Source organism: Leptonotus elevatus, chromosome 6 (assembly GCF_054856555.1).
Source record: "Leptonotus elevatus isolate MCC_2025b chromosome 6, RoL_Lele_1.0, whole genome shotgun sequence".
In the NCBI taxonomy this organism is placed as follows: Eukaryota; Metazoa; Chordata; class Actinopteri; order Syngnathiformes; family Syngnathidae; genus Leptonotus; species Leptonotus elevatus.
The window spans coordinates 8,313,984-8,337,807 of NC_141244.1; the positions used below are offsets into that span (position 1 = coordinate 8,313,984).

At 40.0% G+C, this 23,824-nt stretch overlaps 3 protein-coding genes across 9 annotated transcripts in view; 1 reads left to right on the plus strand and 2 right to left on the minus strand.

The window, feature by feature from the left end:
• The window catches only part of oxr1a (oxidation resistance 1a), a 163,163-nt gene extending 151,198 nt beyond the window's left edge, over positions 1 to 11,965 (plus strand). For 6 of the 7 annotated variants that reach the window (XM_086077599.1, XM_086077598.1, XM_086077603.1 and 3 more), the window contains 6 exons: positions 4,585 to 4,665; positions 5,311 to 5,436; positions 7,871 to 8,023; positions 8,109 to 8,204; positions 10,068 to 10,141; positions 10,234 to 11,965. In XM_086077599.1, the coding sequence (XP_085933725.1) occupies positions 4,585 to 4,665; positions 5,311 to 5,436; positions 7,871 to 8,023; positions 8,109 to 8,204; positions 10,068 to 10,141; positions 10,234 to 10,369 (666 nt within the window). In that variant the 3' untranslated portion in view covers positions 10,370 to 11,965. The remainder of the gene's footprint in view (positions 1 to 4,584; positions 4,666 to 5,310; positions 5,437 to 7,870; positions 8,024 to 8,108; positions 8,205 to 10,067; positions 10,142 to 10,233) is intronic. The other variant, XM_086077600.1, reaches the window with a different exon arrangement.
• A 1,071-nt stretch (positions 11,966 to 13,036) lies between these two features.
• On the minus strand, positions 13,037 to 19,593 carry sqlea (squalene epoxidase a). The gene is made up of 11 exons (XM_086077606.1): positions 19,110 to 19,593; positions 17,948 to 18,212; positions 16,652 to 16,829; positions 16,479 to 16,575; positions 16,288 to 16,401; positions 16,010 to 16,181; positions 14,812 to 14,907; positions 14,532 to 14,674; positions 14,355 to 14,451; positions 14,181 to 14,268; positions 13,037 to 13,477 (listed from the first exon to the last, which is right to left on the minus strand). The coding sequence occupies exons 1-11, from the start codon at positions 19,386 to 19,388 to the stop codon at positions 13,285 to 13,287; spliced, it is 1,722 nt and encodes a 573-aa protein (XP_085933732.1). The 5' UTR covers positions 19,389 to 19,593; the 3' UTR covers positions 13,037 to 13,284.
• Positions 19,594 to 20,238: 645 nt separating this feature from the next.
• LOC147171926 (uncharacterized) overlaps positions 20,239 to 23,824 on the minus strand; it is a 6,463-nt gene continuing 2,877 nt past the window's right edge. Inside the window, exons 9-14 of the mRNA XM_086078643.1 lie at positions 23,754 to 23,824; positions 22,650 to 22,776; positions 22,460 to 22,565; positions 22,199 to 22,381; positions 22,039 to 22,113; positions 20,239 to 20,817 (exon numbers count right to left, since the gene is read on the minus strand). The exon at positions 23,754 to 23,824 is cut by the window's right edge and continues 13 nt beyond it. Coding sequence (XP_085934769.1) covers positions 20,731 to 20,817; positions 22,039 to 22,113; positions 22,199 to 22,381; positions 22,460 to 22,565; positions 22,650 to 22,776; positions 23,754 to 23,824 — 649 coding nt within the window. The 3' untranslated portion in view covers positions 20,239 to 20,730. The remainder of the gene's footprint in view (positions 20,818 to 22,038; positions 22,114 to 22,198; positions 22,382 to 22,459; positions 22,566 to 22,649; positions 22,777 to 23,753) is intronic.

A 23,824-nucleotide genomic window follows, 5' to 3' on the forward strand; every position in this document is an offset into this window, starting at 1 on the left:
CCTTGTTTTTACTTCATGTATATGCGCTCTACAATCGTACGTACGATGTTGTTGTGGTTCGATAGTCATGCTAGCTTGCTAGCGAAGCTAATTAGCCTGCTCGCAAATAAGCCGGTTTTGTTGTGTTACTTTTATAGAAAAAGTGTTCGCTTGTGTTTCGGGACCGCGTTATCAGTGCAGTTATCACAGCGAATCCAGACGCGAGAGCTGTCAAAGTTTGTTGAGCAAGCTGACACCTCTGACATAATGATGCCATTTACGATGTTGCCGGTAGCTTGGAAGTTTTTGTCATTTCCTCAAACGCTTATGCATGCAGCGTGAGAATGGCAGCTAAAGACATTTGATGAGCTCTTAACATATAGTTGAATATGGAGTTTACTGTACAGTATTGTGGATTATAAAAAGTAAAAATTGGCGTCGTCGGGACAGGTTAACAGAGTTACACGAGGCTAAACTTTGACTCAGCCAGCGTGTAAACAAACCTGTATGGGTGTCAACCGAACAATTGTGGTTATCGGGTTCTAGTTTCGTTGTGCATTATATTCCTTAAGTTAACTGTGATGTATTATGTTAGTGACTCAATCGTCGTTGTTGTTGTTGTGTGCCGAAGCCGTTGTGGAAGCTGCTGAAACAAAATCTTCTTAATTGATTTGTTTTACCTTCAGCTTCAGTGACATTTTTCTTATGGTATTATCAACCTTTTTTCTGCGTCAGGGTTTTTTCATCAGTATTTATTTCCTCTGTTAATACATGTTCAAGAGATCTTTTAAGCACTATTCATTTCAGTAGTGATTGGTGAATACATTAAAAGTTTGTTTTTAATAGTGGAAATAAATGAATGGGTTTTAGAGATAAGAATTACGTTAGATGTCTCTGGAACGAATATATTTTTACAGAGCTGGTCAATTGCTATTCAATATTTAAAAATATTTTTCTGCCTGAAAATATAAAATTACAGTTGAACACAGGGAATATGTTCCAAACGGACGCACGATAGACACAAATTTGCAATACAGAGAGTCTATGTACATTTTATCCCTCCTAATTACATACATTTAAAATATTTCTTAGCACCTATTCTCACACTGTCCCTTCCATAAAAGGCAACCGGCATGCTTTGAGCTGTCTGTCACTCACACTTTCTTTAAAACTGACACACTAAACAAAATACAGTTAGGCATAGTATATTCAAAGACCAAAATGTTCACATAATACAAAACGCCATAGATGGACTAACAGAAATTAGCATAGGTAGGTACTGCAATTGTTCCGAAAACTTTTGTTTAAAGGGGACTGTAAAGGCGCTCCTATTTTTGATGATAACTGTTATAAGAATTATATATAAGAAAGGCAGGTTTATTCTTTATTTTGAGTCAGTGACATACCAACAACTAGAATGGAGGATGGAAGCCTAGTAGATGATTAGGTATGTATTGTAAACAGAAGTGACTAGTTGGAACATTGATTATAATTAAGTAAAAAATAAAAGGTGATTTCACACCCATCATTCTTTTTATTGTATGCCAGCTTTTATAGATTGATAGAAAGCCTACATTGGTTAGATATTTGCAATTATTAATGGTTAATGCATTGATAAGCTTTTTTTCTGTCTTGAGTTTGAAATGTCTGACAATATTTGAATGCAACTCGCGGCTCGCTGTCAATGTTTACACCCCCGTTAGTGGCTAGTTATTAACGCCTGAGACGTGTGCTGTATCATGCAATGGCAGACTAATTAACTTTCTTAGCGTCCTTAATTGGCAATTAAACATAATTTTGAGGTGACGTTGTGTTGATGATGGAATTCGACAGCCACGTGACGATGAGTCAAACTGGCCGCTTTGAGCCACGACGCCTTCCACGTGCTGCATGGATCAATTTCAAAATACAAGTAACAAGGCAATTGTACCGACGTCAATGTATTGGCGCTTGATGCATACGGATTACAAAGATGCAAAGATGAGCCGTTGCGCCGTACGACTGGATACAATTTTTACCAGCACATGCTGGACAGTTGGCCGCATTTGGGGGTGAATTGGTCGCAGTGTTGAGCCCTGTACTGTCTCTGAAGAAGTCTGACCTTAAATGTAAACATTAAAAAATTATATGTTAAGTATGTATGAGGTAACATGCATTTTGTAACGTTGCTAAACGTTGAAGTTTACCGAGTGTGGACTTTTTACTTTATGTGGGGACATTTAATAAATGCTATTGTCCACTTTGTCATTTACCTCATATTAATGGTCTTCCTTTTGCTGCAGTGTAACAAAAACCAGACCGAACATGAGTTGAGCATTTCTTGATTACATATAAAGTCAGTGAAGTTTGCGCTGATCCATGCCAGGAGGTGCCGATGACGCAACACAATTGGGGTCAGGCACCCGCAAATTCGCTTACGGTATTTGCCCATTCCCTCGCGTTTGAAAATTTTAACTCAAAGCTGCATTGTGAACAGCCAATCGGTGTTGAGACTGTACATTGTGATCCAGGATAGCATTTAGTATTAGCTAAAGTTTTTGCACATTCACCGCCCACATTTTTTTTTGTTTTCCTATCGTCTTGAGGAGAGGCAATGCGTAGACTACCAGCATGGTGGCCGCGGCCATGTCCCGATGTGCAACACGTCACGCCAAAGCTATATCTGTAGCGTGTTCACTGTATGCCGGTCTTATTTAGTTTGTAAGCCACTTTTTTGTTTTTGTTTTAAAAAAATTAAGATATGTTCAGTATCTTGTGGAACAAGGATTTGGCCTAACTCTAGGAAAATGTATCATCAGAGAAAGACATAGTTAAGTTATTGTTGCATGCACTTGGCTGTCTTTATTAAATGGAACTGTGTAAAGATTATTAACTCGAGGTAAATTGGACCCCGGTGATAGACTGTTGACAAGATGACTAAAGTGCCTTCAGCGAGACATGAAGTGAGGCTCAGATGCATGTTTTATGAGAATGGTGGTTAACTCACTTAACGGCATTATTGGCATCTGTCAAGAGAGAGCTTGTCACCAGCAAATAAATTAATCCTGGGCAACAAACATTAGCAGTTTCTATAAGGAACTAGAAGCAATATCTGTGACAGTGTTTGTTTTTCTGCAATACACCACATAAAGTTTTATCATGCTGTGAGAGTAGACATTTTAGCCCGTTTCTGCTTCTGGTTGTGCTGTTGGCAGAACAGGGAACTGTGTGTCCGAGTTGGCCACATGGGGTGTAACTTAGTTGGAATGAAGCCATGCTTAGAAGGTCACCATGTTGATCTGTCTGAACTCTGGATTGTGTGCTTTAATGGTTAGGGGCTTATGAGGATAAAATCAGTCAGACATAGAATGCTTTTGTTCCAAGATTAAGGTTTTGTCTGTTTGTGCAGACCAAATTATTGTCTGGTCAGTAACGTGCTGGAAAATTGCACATTAGATTTTTACTAAAGCAAACGATAAATAATGTTTTGTTCGCAAAAAAAACATATATTTAAAGCCTCGTTTACACTGCAGATCCTGTTCTCAGTTATGACTGGGTGGCAAATCTCAAAATCTGTCTAAAAGTTTGTTTTTTCTTTCAATTGAGACAAGTTATATAGGTCACAAACGTTTTTGGAATATATATTATTCAAATGTTATATTATAAAAAGTTCTCTCGTGGTCTGTTCCCATGTTAGTTGTACAGGTGAGGCCAGGCAACCTCAACAAAATAATGGCGGCTTGGAATCTCATATAGCAGATGAAATCTTCCAATGTCAATAAATGACCAATTTTTCAACATAAAATGTGAACCATGCTTTTGACAGTGATCAACGCAATTACTTTGTAACTCTGTGATTGGCTAGTTCTTTTCTGTGCGCTTTTCTGCTCATCTTGTCTGGTTAGGGTTTTATTAGTGTGAATTTAAATTTTCTTACTGCTTTTCTAAAAAGAAATAAAGTGGACTGGCTCAGCTTTTGTGATGAACTAGCTTCCGTTTTTGAAGCCATGTTGTTTGTGCAAACAGTAAAAGTAAACAGGGACATGTTTTGAACTACGAGAGTCAATTTAAAAAAAATCACCCTGTGAAATACTCAAACTCTATTATTCAGTCAGCCCTTTAGACTTCCTGCTACTCGTCTGGGAGTACATGGTTTATTTCAGGTATTCAGTACTTTGAAGTTTTGAAGCATATTGAAATTGCATATGGATCACGTGAAAATGGGTCTTAAATAACAGCAGACAGGGAAGTAAATTGCATTCAAACGATATTGGCAATTTAAAGCTGAAGTGTAATTGCACCCTTAAACATATTATATTTATTTTTCAAGTGGAGCAGTTGTTTCTTCGCATTGGTTGTCAAGTTGGAGTAGCTTGTCTTTCCATTGTTTTGTTAGAGCAGTAGTTTGAATAACCATTTAACTATTTTAACAACATCCCAAATTGATCCTTTGAAACGTATTACACAAACATGCAAAATGGACCGAGAAAATGTCCCCAATCAAGTCCAGAACTGTTGCATCGCAGTGCTTCTTGCACATATTGGACTTCAGTAACCTTTCGTCATTGCCAGTAATAGACCTGGCAGCGTTTTATGTTGCACCTGTTCCTGTCTTTGTACTACCAGGTAGTCTCTATGACGGAGTACCACCGTCGGATCGATGCTCTAAACAGCGAAGATCTGCGCTCGCTCTGCAAAAGACTTCAGGTGCCCAGACCAGCTCTGTCTGCCCGCCCGCCCGCTCTATAATGTGGCCAGCCCTGCTGCCGTCCCTGCCAACACAGTCTCTTTTAAGCTCCAGCAGACTGCACACTTCAGCAGTTGTCGCTGTTGCACACAAATGCATTTGCAAACCAAATTGTGTCACACTGCTTTGATTAAAAAATATATATATTCTGAAGTGCATAAAACTTATTCAAACCACGTATGAAATAATTTCCCGAGCAGTTGACTGCAAACATTTATCACTTGAGCACAGAGAAGTTGGCTTGTTTTGACTGTGAAGGTTTTGTTGTGACTGTAGTCTTATCTTCTCGTGGCAGGCTTTCCTTCCTAATGCGTCCAAGCAGTCTGCATACAAGCTAGTAATTACTAGCATATTTTTGTTAAATATGCATATTTTAGTTGTGCGTTTTATATTCGACACGCACACAAATAAGTGTGGTCAAGGAAATGCCAATGGAAAGCTGTGTTGGATGCACAAATGAGCTCTTCCTAACTCGTCTAGATTACCTCCTAGTCAACGTAGCTGTAGCTGAAGTAAATGTGGTGCTCTCTCATCCGTACTCTCTGAAATCTGGGAAGTTCCTTGTTGGTGATGTGCAATACGCTGACTGGTGGTTGTTGTTGTAGATCACTACCAAAGAGGAGGTGAACTCCAAGCATGACACGTCCATCAAAACTGAATTGGAGCCTGAAACATTCAAACCAAACCTCAAAGAGCCAAGCGATCTCCTGGAAGCCGATCAAATTGAGAAGGTATAGTGCCTGCTGCAGCTTCACATACACAAACATCAGCTCAAAACTGTGAGCAAAGTTAATTTCTTCTGAGAGAGACGATTTGTAAGCCATTTTTCACTTGGGAATTAATGGAAACGCAAACCCCAATTGCAATGAAATTGAGACAGTCTGTAAAACATACATAAAAACAGTGCAATGCAATGTTTACAAATTATTTCCCACCCATGTTTAATTGAATACACTACAGCATATATTTAATGTTCAAAACTGATCAAGTCTGTTGTTTTGCAAATAACAATGTCTGCAACAAGCTGGGACAGGGGCATGTCCCCAACTGAGCACACTAATTGTTGAATCGTTCTTTGTATGTGGAATTATTTCCTATTGCTTGAATTACTCAGCGGTCCATTATTGAATTTTGCACTTCACAATGGGCCACACATTTTCAGTGGGAGACAGGTCTGGACTGCTGGCAAGATAGTCTAGTACTCTTACTACGAAGCCATGTCTCTCAAGAACCAGGGTTCCCTATCCCTGCTCCAGACAGTTTCATCCCAAAAATTTAAATAAATAAATAAACATAAACTGGACATAGGTATTTTTCACAGGACAGCGACGATATGTTAATTAAATCATTTGTGGTGTATTCAATTCGATATAGGTTGAAAATGATGTGCAAATAAATTTTTTCTGTTTTTATTTGTGTTTTACACAACTTCCTGACTTGAAATAAATTGGGGTTTGTAGAAAAATTCATGAACATAAATGCACTTTAAACCTCCTACCCTTTCTTGTGAGTCAGGAAATAAACAATTACGCACCTGCCCTCTGCACAACTGCTTTGTGTTCAGTGCATGCTGGTGCCAAATTATTGTCAGCAGCGTCGATTCAACAGTGAACATTTAGGTGACCTGATGACTGCCCTGCCCAAGTACAGAAAGAGAGAAGACAGTTTGACAACAATAACAACACTGCAGTGGCAATTCCCTCCGACATGACAGTTGACAGACGGCTCAAAATGTGTGAATGCTGAGACATGCTGCACCAGAGCGTAGATAAAAAAAAAAAAATTGAGGACCATAATCTGTGAGCTACGATGGCGTATTAGGGCCACAGATATATAGATATATTTTGTTAGAGGCCGGGGCAATATTCCGAGGGGGGAAAAACTTGCAAATTTGCCACTTATAAAGTGACAAATTTGCGAGAGAGACAAACTTGCAAATTTTTAAAGTGGCAAATTTGCTTGAGGAAAAAAAAGTCAGAAAATTACGAGAAATACAAGTAGCGTACTACTCGGATACAAGTAATTGAGTTGTGTCAAATCAACTGCACTCCGTAATTCACTTGCATTTACCTAAAGTATGCTAGCTTCTGATTGGTTAGTGTTAGTCAGCTAATAGGGAATCAGGAAGTGTTGTCGCTCTCGCTGCCGTGTATTGACGAGTAAAGATTCAATTAAGAATGAATCTGTCTCCATCCTGCCTTTTCATTTTATAAATAGTGTCCCATTAACCACCAAGGAATCCTCATATTACACTATAGCTACGCTAAATTTGCTAGGGGTTTTATTCCTCAAGTTTTTTTCTCACAAATTTGCGAGTTTTCTTCTTGGAATATATGTGGCCCTAATATCCCGTCGTAGTGAGCAGCATAGGTTTGACATCAGAGCAATGTGACCCAATGCTTAATCTGTGCTCTGATATTTTGGAGATGTAAAAAAATAAATAATGTTGCCGTTGATTTGTTTGGCATTTTGTTATTAAATAACAGAATGGTTGAGTTGTGAGCACTTGCAGAATGGTGAAAATGTAAACGTCAACATCAGCAGCAGAAAGCAGGTACCTGGTTGAGATGCACGAATCTGGGTCACCAACCCTTCGTGTTGCCGCATGTGTGTTGTAGGCCCCGCAGGCCTTTTGCTTTTACACACACTCGCGCACCTTCAAATGGGTCCCAGTTGGCGCGTTGACCGATAGATTGCCAATATGCGACTTCCCGTAATCACCCCGAGGACATAACTCAGGCAGCGCAGAGGCGAGCCAAGTGGAGCCTCATCTGCTCGTGGCATCGTTTTCAGGCCGCTCATTACAGCAGAATGTGCTGAACCGACAAGAAGAAGCCACAGACTGATCAACGGTCAACACAATGTTTGGAGCTCTTGTGCCAGGCAGTAAAAAGTGCATTTTAATCCGTTTTTAGCTGATCTTCAAAAAGAAAGCTGCTATTCCCGTGCAGTTGTTGTTAAGCCTTCCGAGTGTCAGCAGCAAGCGCTCTCGTGGCGCTCCACTTCTCTTTCCCCAGGGACATGGCTGCCTGTTTGCAGCCATGTTACTCTTCTTGAAATGGCAGATGGTGTTAAAAGGTCGCTGCAGATGTAATTGAGCATTGGTCGCCATGGCCTGTTTAGGCTTTTCATTCCCTTTTGTGCCTCCTCTTTTCCGTCACGCAGCTTGCAAGGAATTTGCCGCCGCGGACCATCGGTTACCCGTGGACGCTTGCCTTTGGCACGTCCAAACATGGCATGAGCATCAAGACGCTGTACAGAGCCATGCAGGGACAGGACACCCCAGTGCTCATGGTCATTAAGGATAGTGATGGACAGGTACGCCGTGACATCAACACCGTTTTTGTACACTGCTACATAATTGGACCCCCTGAGTCTTGTGTCTTTTTCCGTTTCGCTCCAGGTTTTTGGCGCCCTCGCATCAGAGCCCTTTAAAGTCAGCGATGGCTTTTATGGCACAGGAGAGACCTTCCTCTTCACCTTCAATCCAGAGTTTGAGGTACACGCTCGCCATTGATTGCAGACTTTCTAACATTCAAATTGGCTGAAGATTTTATCATCAAAAGTGTCGGGTGTAAGCCGCGAATGTAAAAAAAATAAAATAAAAAACATGTAGAAGATGAAGCGTTGATGCATCCACTGCTCACCTGCCTACCAGGCTAGCAACACATGACTCACAACAAACTGACAGACAAACATTTAGCAGAGCTGGATTTTTCTTTTTGTGCATCATTTTTAAAAGGGTGTTTTATTGTTCACATTTTTAAATATTTACAGGGATTAACAGCAATTGGAATATTAACATTGCAATTGTGACTAGGGTTGGGGAACGGTAATCTTTTGTGTTTTTTTTATACATCAATCGTACTAAAAAGATTCTGAATCGATTCAGAGGTATTAAAAATATTTTTTTAAAGTTTAAATAAACTAAAAGCCACAGTTGTCTGCTGGAACTTTCAAGTACAGGGAATCCTCGAGTTACAACGTACGCGACCTACGGCCTTTTGACTTTACGGCGCCTCGTCCGTAGCACCTTCTTTTTCGTTAATTTTTCACAGAAATGACGCAATTTTAAAGTTGTGTCGTCGTTTCCTCCTTTAACGGACGTCCATCGAGCAGGTCGGCTCGCCATCAGGCGCGTCACATATCCGTTTAAGTTTCCATTAGCTCTGCTTTCCCCTCCATCAGCAATTAATGTTTGTGCGGAAACACTAAATATTGTTTCTGGCGTCTTCCGGGTGGCACAAATATGTTTTTTTAAATTACTGTATTATGTATTTTGATGTAAATATCGACTTTAACTGTGAAATCCGACTTAAGTCTAAATTTGGTTTACGTCGCCAGCATAGGAACAGAACTCGGCTGTAACTCGAGGACTCTCTGTATTAAAATGCATGTTGTGCTAAATCAGACTGATACATTTAAATGTGTGTTGTTTTTTTTGTTGTTGTAAATGTATTGTTATAGGAAAAATTACAGCCAATGCTGCCATTTGCACTTTTTAAAATGTGTGTTGACACACTATTGTAAACCAGATTGCCTTGCTACTTTAAGTCAAAAGTGTGAAATATAAATCCTTGCTCTTCCTTGAGTTCTGCAATTGTTTTAACAAGATAGCCGTGTTTTACATGGACTATAAAATGTAAACCAATGTAGCGATGCATCCGAATCGGAATCAAATCAAATCCAATCGTGGGGTACACATAGATTCCCAACCCTAATTATGAATTATGATTGTTCATAATAATAGCGTAATAGTAATAATTAGGATGGGTGAGGCCAAGGCAGCACCACACACCAAGATGTATATATTTCTTGATTATGTATGAGAAAAAGCTGATGAAATACATACAGGACACGACATCAAGGTTACAACTTTAAGTGTGGTTATAGTTGATGCTAGTAAATGTAATATAGATATAGATTAATATCAGAGTTGGGCACTTTTGTCGTTACGTCGGCCTGTAATTGGCGGATGCCCATCTTTGAGCGAGTGCTTTATGACGCGAAGCCTCCAACAACAAAAACACAGACTGAGAAGCACAAACTGGCCTGGATCAACAGACTTCCATCTGTGTATTTATTCATAGCTGATAAATATCTAGATAAAATAATTGTATCTACGCAGTCACTGACGGACGTGACCACGTCTTTGGACAAACGAGACAAATTGCTGCAATGAAATCCTCTAACTAATCTAGTAAGATGTGAGTTTGTTCAATATTATTGTCTGTGAGATCTGATGTTTATTCAGGTGGCACATGCGTTGTCATTGGGTTCATGAGTATTGCAAAGAAAACAATGTCAACAAGGTGATGTCATGCAATATCATCTGATCTAGGCACTATTGTGTGTCCAACAGGTGTTCAAATGGACGGGTGACAACATGTTTTTCATCAAGGGAGATATGGACTCCTTAGCTTTCGGAGGTGGAAGGTGAGCTCCCCCCCCCCCCCCCCTCTTTCAAGAAAGTGCTGTGAGCAGTGGCAAACATTTGCACCACGCCACTTAATCTTCTTCTCTCCTAGCGGCGAGTTTGGCCTGTGGCTGGACGGTGACCTTTACCACGGCAGGAGTCACTCGTGCAAAACGTTCGGGAACCCCATGCTGTCGAAAAAGGAGGATTTCTATGTGCAGGACATAGAGATCTGGGCTTTTGAGTAACAATGTGGGTGCACCACGGGGGAAACAGACAAGTCCTGCATTGAGGCAGATTGAGGAGCCGTCCTCCTTGGAACGATGGCAACGTCCCCACCCCAACTGCACATCAGCGGGGCTTCCCAGGTCGGAAGCCCGCTAACGGATGCTTGTTGTGCGTTACTACTGCAGTTACTCTGGAGCTTTTTTTGTTGTTGTGGAAAAACGACCTTTTGTGTGTATCTTGTTATGGCCTCGGAGCGTAGGGGGAGAGTCCAGCGGTGGCAATCGCAGTGGGGAGTTGATGTAAAGGGGTCAGGACGGGGACTGTGCCGCCCGACTGGTCTAGACAGGTGTCGGCGTCCCCCCCCCCCCCCCCCGTCCCCCCCAGCAGCCACTCACCTTTTGTCCATGCAGTTGGACGTTACTCATGTCAGAGAGTGAATAAAGAACAAAGAGAAACACATTCCTATCCATGGTTGTCCAAAGCAAGTGATCATTGTGGGCAAACGTAAAGGGAGAGGTAGGTGACGTTTGAGATGAGAGATTTGGCTGGCTTATTTTGTTCCATTGAGTTTTCCCTCCCACAGCCCAATTCCAGGTCGTCCTCTTGAGGCTAAACTAATGGAGTATATCGTGTGTGGTAGTCCTCCTGTCGTTCACTGTCCTAGCACACCATCTGAAAGCACATAGCTATAACCAGATCAGCCATCGTCGTAACGTTCTGTTCAGTGGGTGTACGTGTGAGTCCAGCAAACACCGGCTGTACTGTTAGTAGACAGTAATGTGTTGCAATAGATTTTGTGGAATATGCAAATAACTGTCCTGTGACCTCAGATAACCCCGCCGGGGCCCGCCTCGGCTCTTTGGCCGCCACCCGCGGCGCTTTCAAGAGAGGAACGTGTAAAGCTTTTACGTCTTGATACACAAAGCCTGAGACGTGCTCAACCGTTTTACATGCATATATGACAATTATATATCACTATGTTTGATTATATAGGGATGTATATAATCATATATATTTTGCTGTTAAGTGTGACAGTGATCTATTTGTGCTGACATTTCAGCTGTTACAATATCATGTATATTACCCTGTAAATGATGCTATATACAGTAAATCTATATGACCAAGTGTGGATTGGTGGGTTTGCTTCTAGCACTTTAATCTGGTGTAAATGGTCAAGGCCAGGTTCTTAGATTCTATTAGCAGTAGCTGTACAGTACTTTTTGCTTTAGATCCATACCATGTTAATTGTTAGTAGGAAGCTTGCTGCTACCAATAGCAATCAATTATGCCCTAATGCTATGTGTCGAAAAGGAGGGCCACTCTGAGGTCGGAAGTGGGGTGGAATGTGGGCCAGGTGAGTGTCAGACAGGTAGGTAGGTATGCTGGCAAACGGACCTGGGATGCTGCCTAAACCTCACCCAAGGACCCTTCTCCCCACCAACACCACCCCCACCCCCACCACCCCTCTCTGGTCTTCCGCACCAGTATTTGTGTCCTTGTGGAGAGTCACAAAGAATCATATGGGTCATTCTTCCAATGATTTCACCTGAATACCATGTATCAGTGATGTGTGAATAAAGGTAATAAATTAATGGTTATAACCAGGGACATGTTAACATTCGTCATCTTTCTTTGCGTATTTTTGTGCATTTATTTGTTGGCCTGTTTTAATCACCCTTGAATATTTTAGACCTGTAGCACCCTATAATGTAATAATTTCACCAATAATGTAATACAAAATCCATTTTGGGAAATTGTTACATTGTAGGGTCACATGACCCGTTACTATAACAACACTAAAAACACTGATGCAACAGTGAACTAACAATAAAACATTAAATCAAAATGAACAGGTACATTTAACTAACTTAGCACTCCCAGAAGTCTTTGCAACAGCAGTTCAGATCAAGGCTTACTTTGGTTAACTTTCTGCAGAGTCACTTTAACACTAAATCCACTCTTCAGCTGTCCTGTCGATTAAAGGCTAAAAAGACAAAAATGTATAGTGTTCCCTTGTTACAATACGGTAAACTTTTTAGTGCAATTTTTGCATGTTTTTTAGTTTTGTTTTTTCAGTAATGCACCTATTTTATCAAATTTATGAATGTTTAAACATTGCGAATGTTTAAACAAGATAGAAATGAGAACAAATGTAAATGCCTTGATGAGAAAACTAAACAACTGTCAGGGGGTTTCAGAGCCTTAAAACTTTTATTATAAATGTAAAATATAAAGCTAACTGCTTCGCTGATTTCATTTATTGTGGGTATTTTTGGGAACATAACCCCAGCGAAAAACGAGGGAACACTACTTTTAAAAAAATTAAAGTCTGTCAAATAACTCCAAACACTGCCATTTAAATGAGTTAAAAATACAATTTGGGGGTTGAAATCAACTCTGAAACAGTTAACACCAAAAATGTAACACTCCCAATTTTGCTGTGAATGTATATAACAAAAAAATGTAGGAATTTGGACTGAAAACGAACATAGATATTACATTATCAGGTTTTTGTTTTTTTTTGGGGGGGGGGGGGTAATCAATCCTCAACAATGTAAAAGGTATTACATTTCATTTGAGTAAAGTGCAAATTGTATTACATTTTCAAGAAATTATTACTTTATAGTGTTCTACAATCAGATGATGTAATAGTTGATGTACTACCAAAAGAGTACAGGCTATCACTCTATGCTTAGAAAGTGACTGTTTAATTTCAGAGGGAAAAATGTTCAGGATATTTTTGTCCATTGGCTTGTGCACGTGACCAATGGGGAGGCACAACAAACGTAATGTGGTATTTAAGGCAAAATCATTATGTCATAAATTCACAAACTGAAAGTGTTCAATATAAAGCTGTGTGATGAGCACCACATTTTTGGAACGTTTTGCTCATTATCGCCACTGGGTCTTGTCTCTGCACCAACGGAGGGGTCCTTTAGTACACCAGGTGCTTGAGCTCCGAGTAGATGAGGGGGAACATGACGGTGCAGGCTCGGAAGAGGATCGCTCCACTTTTACATAAAGCTCTGTGCTTGCTCCTCCAAGACTCACACTTGAAGTTGAAGTAGATGGCGTACAAGGCCACAGCGAAGAAATGCCCAATCAGGATCATTGGTTTGGGTGACAAGCTGGAAAATCAATGATGTAATGAATTATTGATGAGTATGTAACAGCATGGAAGTATAATATAAAGTAGGGGTGTCAGGCGATTCTTTTTTTTTTTTTTATCATAATTAATCATGACTTCAATAGTTAACTCATGATTAATCGCAAATTTTATATCTGTTCTAAACCTACAATTAAATTTTTTATTTTCATACTCGTGTTAATATAAAAGTGGGGGAAAACGTTAAACTAATAGAAATATAAATGCATCTTTTAGTCATTAATGAAGTAATTTCATAATTCATAAAATGTATTTAAAATTAAAAAGATGTACTGTAAAAAAACAAGTGATATTGATTTGTGTTGTCATTTTTCTGCCACTAGATGGCATAATTGCATTTGTAAAACATTGGTGATGGCTCAGTGCATTTTGCTTTTCATATTAAGAGCCATCTAATCTTTAACATGAAGGAGCGTGTGAAATTCTGCACATTTTTAAAATGGTTAAATACAATTGTTCCCAGACTCCACAAATATATTAATACATGTATTAATTAATAAACGACTGCTAAATTTTGATGTGGACCCAGTACAGGCTTTCCAAGTAAGGGGTGGTCATTAATCACGCGTTAAAAAAATGAGTGGCGTTAAAGGAACTTCAAATCAACTCAAAATGAATGGACTCATTTTGACACCCCTAATATAAAGTCATCTTTATGTACATACACTGAGAGAAGTCCAATTGGTCCAGCGATGCACTCTCCTCCAAGTTTGAAATACTGAAAGCAGGCTTTCCTCAGCTCCTGCAGTGACTCTGATCAAAACACAGCAAAATGACAAATAGTTTCTTTGCATATATTTGCAAGCTCAAACAATGTTTGTTCCGATCCGGACGCTCACCATCTGTGGCTGCAAACAGCTCGTACAGGGCCTGGGCCAACACGTTCACCACAAAAGAATGTGATGACTTGCGCTCCCAGTGGAATTTTTTCTTTGCCTATTAGGTGGCAATTGACTTGGGGTTAAACCCAAAAAAAATGCTGCTTGGCAATTGTGGGCTGTGGCGTCTGCTGTCACCTGCAGCAGGGCTCTGTCGTCGTACAGGTCCGGAATGTTCCGCATCAGGCTCCTCCAGATGCGCACGTCATTGAGCGCGACGCTCATCCCTCCTCCAGTCAGGGGGTGCCTCATGTTGTAAGCGTCGCCCAGGAGCAACACGCCTGCAAAAATTCAAAATGCAGCAAATTGAAGTCATATGAACTCTGCCTAGCAACAATCGGGAAAAAGTACTACATTACTGTGAGGCCTTTTTTCATTTTGAGGTCAGTCATGAACAGCTTCCAATGAGAGTCGCTACCTGGCTTGTTGACAGGAGAGGGAGGGAGGAAGCTGGCAGGCATGGACCTGACACGATCGTTCTGTAGCGCCTCCATGAAAGCTTCTTTTAAATGCTCTGCAGAGACGCAGTGGGGAACAGACATCAGTCAGCCACCTTGCCACAACGTTGAGTGCGTGCGCCGAATGTCTACAAGTGCCCGATCAATACGTCAATGTGACCGACGGCAACATTTCAGATGGACCCCTGAAGATTAGCGCGGCTTTTAAGAGTGCACCTTTGATATTTCAGATAAAAAGCTTTGAATGTGCCTTCCAGCGCAAAAAGTCATAAACGCATATTCCCTGACACAATCATTATGTCGGCTTCGCGTCAGATCAGGTAAGGACACAAAGACGAAATTCCTGGCAGTTCAAGTTGAAGCAAAAGTAGAAAAATATGATTAATTATGGAAAATTATGCGATTAATTAGATGGATAGATAGATAGATAGATAGAAAATGAAATTCAAACCCATCCCTGAAGAACATGTTCACGCGGTGTAGGGAGTTCATACGGACACTACTGAGCCACATCATAGATTGATTTGTGGAAATTCACAGGAGTTGGTGTCGATGAATAAATGACTTTATGAACAGCAGTATGGATTCCGCAAAAATCATTCTGCCCACATGGCTTACACTTGGTTGACCAGATTTATACTGCTTTAAAGAAGAAGAAAAAATTGCATGTGCTTTGTTTTGGATCTTCCAAAAGCATTTTCATGCTGTCCAATCATGACATTTTACTACAAAATGCATAGATATGGATTTTATGGCCACGCTTGAAGTGGTTTGTTAATTATTTACTTCTGAGAGGCATATGATACAATGTGGGGTACCACAAGGTTCCGTTTTAGAGCCATTGTTGTTTCTTACATATATGAATGATTTTTGCTGCAGTATCAAAACACTATATTATTTGCAGATTAATTTTAGTTCAAGAATGTGTAAGTAAACTAAAACTGAGCAGATTTTTTTTTTTGTATGTTGTTTCAATGAATTAGACTACGTAAGTGCTAAAGATTTTCAGCAGTTTTGTTGTAGTATGTTGCTATTGCATCTTTCCAATCAAAGGTCAAACTACTTTGAGGAAGTGGGTCACTGATAATTAAATGTTAGTGTGGATTTTCCTTTTATCCGGCATTTGATCTTGTGTAGAGGCGTATGTCTCGCCATTACCTGGCAGTTGAGGGTATACTTTCTCGGCCAAATACTGCGGAAGGTTGCGTGGCATCTCCCCCCTTATATCCACAAGCACTCGGGTGTGGCTGGAGGAAATCTGATAGATGAGCACCGGGCTGGGGTCGGCCAGCACCAATTCCGCATGGTTGGCTTTAAACTGGGGGCAGTCCTAGCAAGTACAAGCCAATCGTTAGATAAATGAAGTGGGGTGTGCGTCACAGTCACATGTGCATGTTGTGGTCGAGTGTTCTGGCGAGGCTATCAGAGAACTGCACCTTCATGAGGCATCCAACAAAGTGAGAAGAAATGTGAGCTTTCCCAGACACCAGGCTCTTCCTGAATTTGGAGAAACATCCGTCAGCCACCACCGTCAAGGCTGCATGCACTTCCTGTAAGACATCCTCATCAGCAAGTTCACACTCACATTTCAAAAATACATGAAGGTCATACAATTCCCCTTTTTCACCTTCATGTCCCCGCTGTGTTTTTCTTTGTACTGAATTCCAGTTACACAGCCAGCCTCCTCCTCCAAGCTGGTCACGGTGCCTTCTATAAATGTGACACTAGGGGGCGCCAATGCACAAATGATTGAATTGCTGACGTTTGCTTTTTGCTGAAGAGTCCACTGTCAATACGTACTTGGGCTCAGCCTGGGCGGCCTTCCGCAGGCCCATGATGAATCGGCCATGATGGAACGCACGTCCGCAATGGACGTTCTCCTCTTCTTGAGGGTAGGGGATCTCCACCTCTGTCCTGCTCTCCATGTCATGGATCACATAACCATTCACCAGATGGGCGTCGAGACCCTCCACAGAAACTGATGGGAGGGATGAATAATGCATTATGAAATGAGCAATGGTAAATGGTTGATTGCTATTAATAAATATAATATGTATAGGAACTGGTCCTTAGAATAATAATTCAAAGTCATCCTCGTGGCATGTTTTTATATCCTTTTGTACCCGTTTTTCAGGTTAGTATGTTTACTGTAGTTGCCACAAGGACAGATCAGGCAAGTCAAATCAATGATGTTATGTGCAGGTCATAGTTGACCCATCAACTGAAAGTTTAACCTCAGAAAATGATGGCAATGTATTTTTAGATAATAAATCAGATGACTCTACTGTCTTAAAATGCTTGTGAGGTCCACTTTGTCACGTTTACACCAACAAACATGGCTAAAGGGATACTTGACTCATTTAGGAATTTTCAAAATGTAAAATACCCTAACTCATTCACTGCCAATGACGGCTACAGACGTCAAAAAATATTTTGAACTATTTCTATTAGTTTAAAAAATGTTCCCCACTTTTCTTAACAAGAGTATGAAAACCTAGGAAAAAATATTGTACATTTAGAACAGATATAAAATTTGTGATTAATCGTGAGTTAACTATTGAAGTCATGCAATTAATTACAATTAAAAAAATTAATCGCCTGACGCGATTTAAAAAAAAATAAAAGATTATTAAAAGTTAGGGGTAATTAGTAAATGAGTGAGTTTTAAAAAACACACACACATTTTGCCACTTGCTGAAAATGACATCACCTATGCTCAAGGCCCAGGTACCGACCAATCATAGCTCCGTTTGCAAACGTCACATGACCAAACCCAGAAAACAGGTGAGCCGTGATTGGTCATTATCTGATCTCTGATCAACTGTGATGTCATTATTAGTTGACAGCAAGTGGCAAAATGTGTTTTTAAAGCTTTCGCTCCAGTCCTACTTTTTTTCCCCAAGAAGCTGGTGTTCCATATCTTGCAAAAAAATTTAAAGATATGAAGACCCTTCACACAATAACATAATGCGTGCAAATGACAAATGACCAGTTATCAGCTGAGTTCAGTCTATACTGCAAAAGAAATTCAATGAATGAAGTTAGAATGGTTGGCTTGAGCTCACGCTCGGTATCAAGCACTTGGAAGTCACTGACCTTCCAGGCCGAGCTCTCTGAGCGCTCGATAGCCTCCGGGTTGCAGCAGCTCGCCCACGATCCTGTCGGGCTCCTTCAGGTCCCTCTCCACCACCGTCACCCGTCGACCGTCCCGCGCCAGTACGGCCGCCATTGCCGATCCCAGGACGCCGGCCCCGACTATCACCACATCTGGCTCAGCATCTGTCCCGAGCCCGGCGGACGAGCCAACTTGTGAGGTGGATGTGGAAGATGCACTAGCCACTTGTTGCCTTCTTCTTGGGCTCTAGCAGGGAAATGAGATGGAGACATAGAGTAAAGACTTACGCTAGAGTTGTATCAGTACAATAGTGGGCCACATATGTTGACCGGTTACAATGGTGTAAACACATGAACGCATAATTGTTAGAGGTGTAATGTTATACCAGAAATTATGATTCCGTGTGTACCTTAAAAGGTACATATGTTTTGTGTCAATAGCAACAGATTTAAGGACATTTAAAATGAATAATCTACAGCTCCAATGTGATCACTTTAGGAAAGTTCACCATCAATAGTTTTGTCTTCTTTTTAGGAAATGGACAGGACAAGTGCAATAGGAACTTTTTATTTTAAGAAATGGCTACCATATCCGCTAGCCAGAAGCTGAACTCACTGTGCTGCATTTATTTATAGTCAATGTGTGTGGCTCGGCTGCCAATTACATTTGTAACCCCTTACTTAATATTCATAGTTCTTTACAACCTAATAATCACCACATCATGCTAAAACATAACATAATTGTCCTTACATTAGGTTATAGACAAATTGTAGTTTTCACAAGCCACAAAATGAAGTGTGGCCTGTGATTTAAAGAAACAACACACAGTGTTTGTATTAACCGTCCAAAAGTCTCCAAGGTGGAGTACAATTTCACACAGAAACATCTGTTAAATCTGCATGATCACCATTCATTTCCCATAAAAGAATAAATAATAATTGTTTTAAATAAATCGTGGTTTTATACCAGGCTAGAGCTGATGAAATGACGTTGGAGTGTCTCTGAGCTCTGTATATTTCTCAGTGAAATAAACGTTATATCTGCACTCATAGACATAAACAACCTCAAAATCCTTTGTAGTGCGACATAAAACAAATTTTGAACACGTGAACATTTCTCTACTGGGACATGACACATCCTTACCTTGTGACATATGTTACCCGCATTCGGACTGGTCTGTGATAAACGTTTCGGGATGAGACGGTTGACGACAGGCAAGATGGACAAGAGGCTCAAAGGTGAATTTAACACCTGAGGGATTCTGAGCTTGTGGCCGTGGAAATATCTGAAATAAGACAACAGCAGTCCAACGGACAGAAATAAGACGAGGGCTGTCAGAAGCTCTCTCTGAGCCAACGTCCAAACAGCTCCGGACTTTTTGTACAGATACGTGAAGCTGGCTAGTCCCAAAAAAGTCCACATCTCGGAGTTAAAAATAAATAAATATAAACAAACAAACAAAAAATATATATTAAGAAACAATTTGATAAAATATATATATATTGGGGCCGTGACGATTTAATCTTCACCCATTGTTGAATCAAGGTGCTCCAACTTAAATCCTCACTTTCCTTAACTCATCTTAATTCGTTAGTTTGTCGAATCGAGGGATGCTGAATATCAGATGACAACGAGAGAGACGCTGCCTTTTTGGATTGGCTACTTCCACAAAACACTCCCAGCCCTCCAACCAGATGAGACGCACCGGTGAGCAGAGCTCACGCTATGTGCTGATTGGAATGCAGGGGGAAAGTGAGCACTCTGATTGGATAGCCGACTGCCGGGCGAGTAGTATGATGTGATGTCAGAAAGGTGCACGTTGGACGTTCACTACTTCAGCAAACTACTCAAAAGAGACTCAAAAGTGTTGGAAGTTAACTGCAGAGGAGATTGTATCGATAGGAATGGGTGCCATTTGCGTTACAACTTAGAATGAACTGCAAAATATTAACTTAAAATATATTGCATATATCACTCCTCTACCTAGTCCAGTTTCAGTACAATGGAACAAGGACCAAAAATGGTCGCCTAAGATGGGTCAATACACGTTTGAGTTGTTTTATAGGTACGGTATAGTATTGGATTCATAGTTTAAAAAATGACATAAGTTTATTTGGAGGTCATTACAACAAGCAAACGGCATCGATTTGGCTCAAAAGCTCAAAATTGTAAGCGTGTCAATTTCATTTGAATTTTGTCAGATCATCTTAAATTCATTATTTTATACAATAAATCCACATATTGCATTCAGGTGAAGAAAGAAAACACAACATTCACAGTCATGAAACTAGGCAATCGCTGCTCTGTATTAAACATAACATAGATATTGAAAAGAAAATAGCACCACCTGCTGGACCCAATGATGTGGCCATTTAAGCATGCAATGAGCAGAACGTACTTTACCTGTTAACTCAGTTTTACTGCACGTTTTATTTTGTACATCTTCATACTTAACACATTAATAAAGCAGGAAACAGTGGATATTGAAGAAAAAGTCAAAATGATGTGATAAGCTGGAATCTGGTATTTGTGAATGTGTTTTGTATCTGTTTTCATAACATTAGTTGAGCTAGTAGTGGATAAACAACAATAAAAGACCATTTAATGTGCTTTTAATGTTCTGCATCACACCCAAGACTGTCTTACGATTATAAACAAGATAATTACATGCTACAATTAGTTGAATGTGCTCTTAGAGGTTTGAGCAGTGGAATTAACACGGTCATTTCATTATCTCTTTTTCCAATGGGCTGGAATGAATCTGTTATTTCACATAATAATTAAAGATGGATTCATATTTTTCTTGCTTCCCTGATGTTGATTTTGGCTCACCATTCTGCTGGATAAAAGCCTGAAATAAAACATAGCATAAATAATTAATAAGACATTTACATTTTGTTTTTAAAAACTGATCCAACAAATTTCTTACTCATTTGAGTGTATAGTGTTCCCTCATTTCTCGCGGGTTCATCTTTCGCAGCCTAGCTGTTTCACAGATTTTATAAAAATGTTTACAGCGTGCTTTTTGGTTTGCTTGTTTTTTGGGTCATTGGGTGGCCGTATCTCTCGAACCCTACGTGCGACCGGACACATACGGGCATCCGTGGATTCATCTCTTTGAGACCTTTCCAACTGTGTCCGTCCCATCGCTCCACGACATTGCATTCCGGAGATAGAAGGCCGACAAACGCCAGATTTTTACCCGGGATGGGAACCATCGCCGGCAGGGTAACTTTTTGAAAATCCTTGGTGTCCTGGAGGTCTTTGGGCGGCCGTATTTCCCCAACCCTACGTCACAGGGACATGCGGGCATACCAGCGCTCCCGAGCCTCCCGGTCAAAATGGATTTCTCAGCCTCATATCATCATTAAAATTAAGAGTGTCATTTCTAAGAGCTGTTTTATTGTTGTTGTGTGTGATTTTTTTAAATTATTCTTTTAATTTTATTAGGAAAACATACCCGCCCAGAAAAAAAATGGATTGATCGCCATTACAGGTATATTTTTGTTTCTCAAATAAATGTTTTGGATATTAGTTTAATTCTATTTTATTGTTATTATCATTATTTTAAAATCTACAAAGATTTGAACACTGGGAGTGTTTAGGCCTACTGTATTTAAATAAGAGATACGTACAGTATATTAACGCCTATCGAGTGCATGTATAAAGTGTTCGGTGAGGTGTTAGCCTTAAAACATATATAATAAATGAAAAATATATAGTATGAACAAAAAAACATTTAGAATAAATGGGAAAAAAATATATTATGTGCTGTATAATAATTAAATTAAAAAACATACTTTTAATGGGGAAAAAATGACTGTAAATGAAGAAAGAACATAAATGATGAATGAAAAAGCATTCATTATAACCTAAAAACCATAACAAAACGAAAAAAAACATACATAATAAACGGAAAAAATATATATATAACTAACAGGAAATGAAAAAAATTTTTTACTCGGATTTCCATTATCACAATTAGTTTTTGGAACGTCACACCCGCGATAAACGAGGGAACACTGTACTGTAAATCCAAGAATAGAGCAGGTAATTGAAGTTGGGCTTTTACCTCCATGTCCTCCAAGGTAGCAGAACCTTCTTCCACTTTCAGTCCGATGCCTTGGCTGAAGCTTGAGTAGCGCTCCTGTGCAAACAATCCGCTGCCAGTTAGAAAAGTGGGGAAAAAAATGCGTGGCTGGCGTTTTCACAAAACACAAGTCCGTTCATACCTTGAGCAGGTTTGCAAGAAGCCCATCTTCAAGGATGGCAACGGCGTTCCTGAGTCCTCGCGCAAAAGCATCCATTGCTCCGATGTGAGCGAGGAATAAGTCGTCCGGGTCCGTAGACTCTCTGCGCACTTTTGCATCGAAGTTCAGGCCACCGGGCTGCAGGCCACCTTGTTCCATGATGGTCTGGAGGAGAGATGACACTCGTGGACGGTTGACATTCCAAATGTAACCGAAAGCTTCACAAACGGCTCCTGAGCTCACCTTCATGACCAAAGTTGTGTTTCGGATGTCCATAGGGAACTGGTCCGTGTCCCAGCCAAGGTCAGGAGAACCCGTGTTGGCATCAACTGATCCCAGCATACCAAAGCTGAGAAGAGGAGACGTCGTTAGCTTCGCCAGGCTCAGGTGTGATCACACGAAAGATGGTGCACATGTTGTTGAGGTGTCTCACGCAGAGGCCATGACAACGTCGTGTTCATACGAGTGTCCCGCCAATGTGGTGTGGTTGGGTTCGATGTTCAACTTGAAGTGGCTTTCCAGACCGTAATGCTTGAGGAAGCCCAGGACGCTCATCGCATCTGTGGAGGGAAACAGTCAGACATCAGAAAAAAAGAAAGAAAAAAAAATCACACAATTGGAACACCATTCATCCATTACTTCTCCTCAAACAAAAAACACAATATTTTGGTTATGTTTTTAATAACTAAACAATTTTTTTTAAATGCACAGCTGAAAGTGCATCAAATACTGTTGATATAATTCAATAATTATATAATAATAAAAATAAATGAATAAATACATAATAATAATAATAATAAATTAGGGGTGTCAGGCGATTATTATTATTTTTTACCGTAATTAATGGCATGACTTCAATAGTTAACTCTTGATAAATCCAAAATTTTACATCTGTTCTAAATGTACAATAAAATATTTTTTTCTAAGTTTTCATACTAAGTGGAAAAAAATGCTAAACTAATAGAAATATGGCTGCATCCTTTAGTCACTGATACAGTAGTTTCATAAAATGTACTTAAAATTCTGAAGATGTACAGTACAGTAAAAAAAAAAAAGTGTGATATTGACTTGTGTTGAGGTCATTTTTCTGCCACTAGATGTCATCATTGCATTTGTAAGACTTTGGTGACAGCTCAGTGCATTTTCCTTTTCATATTAAGAGCTATATAATCTTTAACGTGAAGTAACTTGTGAAATTCTGCACATTTTTAGAATTGTAAAATACGACTAGACCCCAGTCTCCATAAATATATGTATTATTATTATTACATTTATTACAGCTAAATTTTGACGTGAACGTGTCTGCTGACTTGCAACTGGAATTCTCCCGAGTTTTCCAAGTACGGGGCGGTCATTAATTGCGTGTTAAAAAAAAAAAGTAGTGGCTTTAAATCAACTCAAAATGAACACACTCATTTTGACACCCCTATTAAAAAATGAAATAGTAATTCAAGTTTTGGCTTGCAACACAAAAAAGTGGCGGCTTGTCAATTTGAAAAACTTGGAAGGTGGGACGTTCGATAGTTGAAGACCTTACCGTAGTCATATTGGTGTTTGCAGGGCTCCTTTGGCTTTGGCTCAATCAAAAACTGGCACTTCAACCCAATC

Coding starts and splice junctions, on each gene's coding strand:
- sqlea (XM_086077606.1), bottom strand. CDS start 19,388: ATGTGGACTTTTTTGGGACTAGCCAGCTTCACGTATCTGTACAAAAAG. Junction 16,830..17,947: donor CAGAGAGCTCGGCCTGGAAG/GTCAGTGACTTC, acceptor CCCTCCCATCAG/TTTCTGTGGAGGGTCTCGAC. Junction 13,478..14,180: donor CCAATTGGACTTCTCTCAGT/GTATGTACATAA, acceptor TTGATTTTCCAG/CTTGTCACCCAAACCAATGA.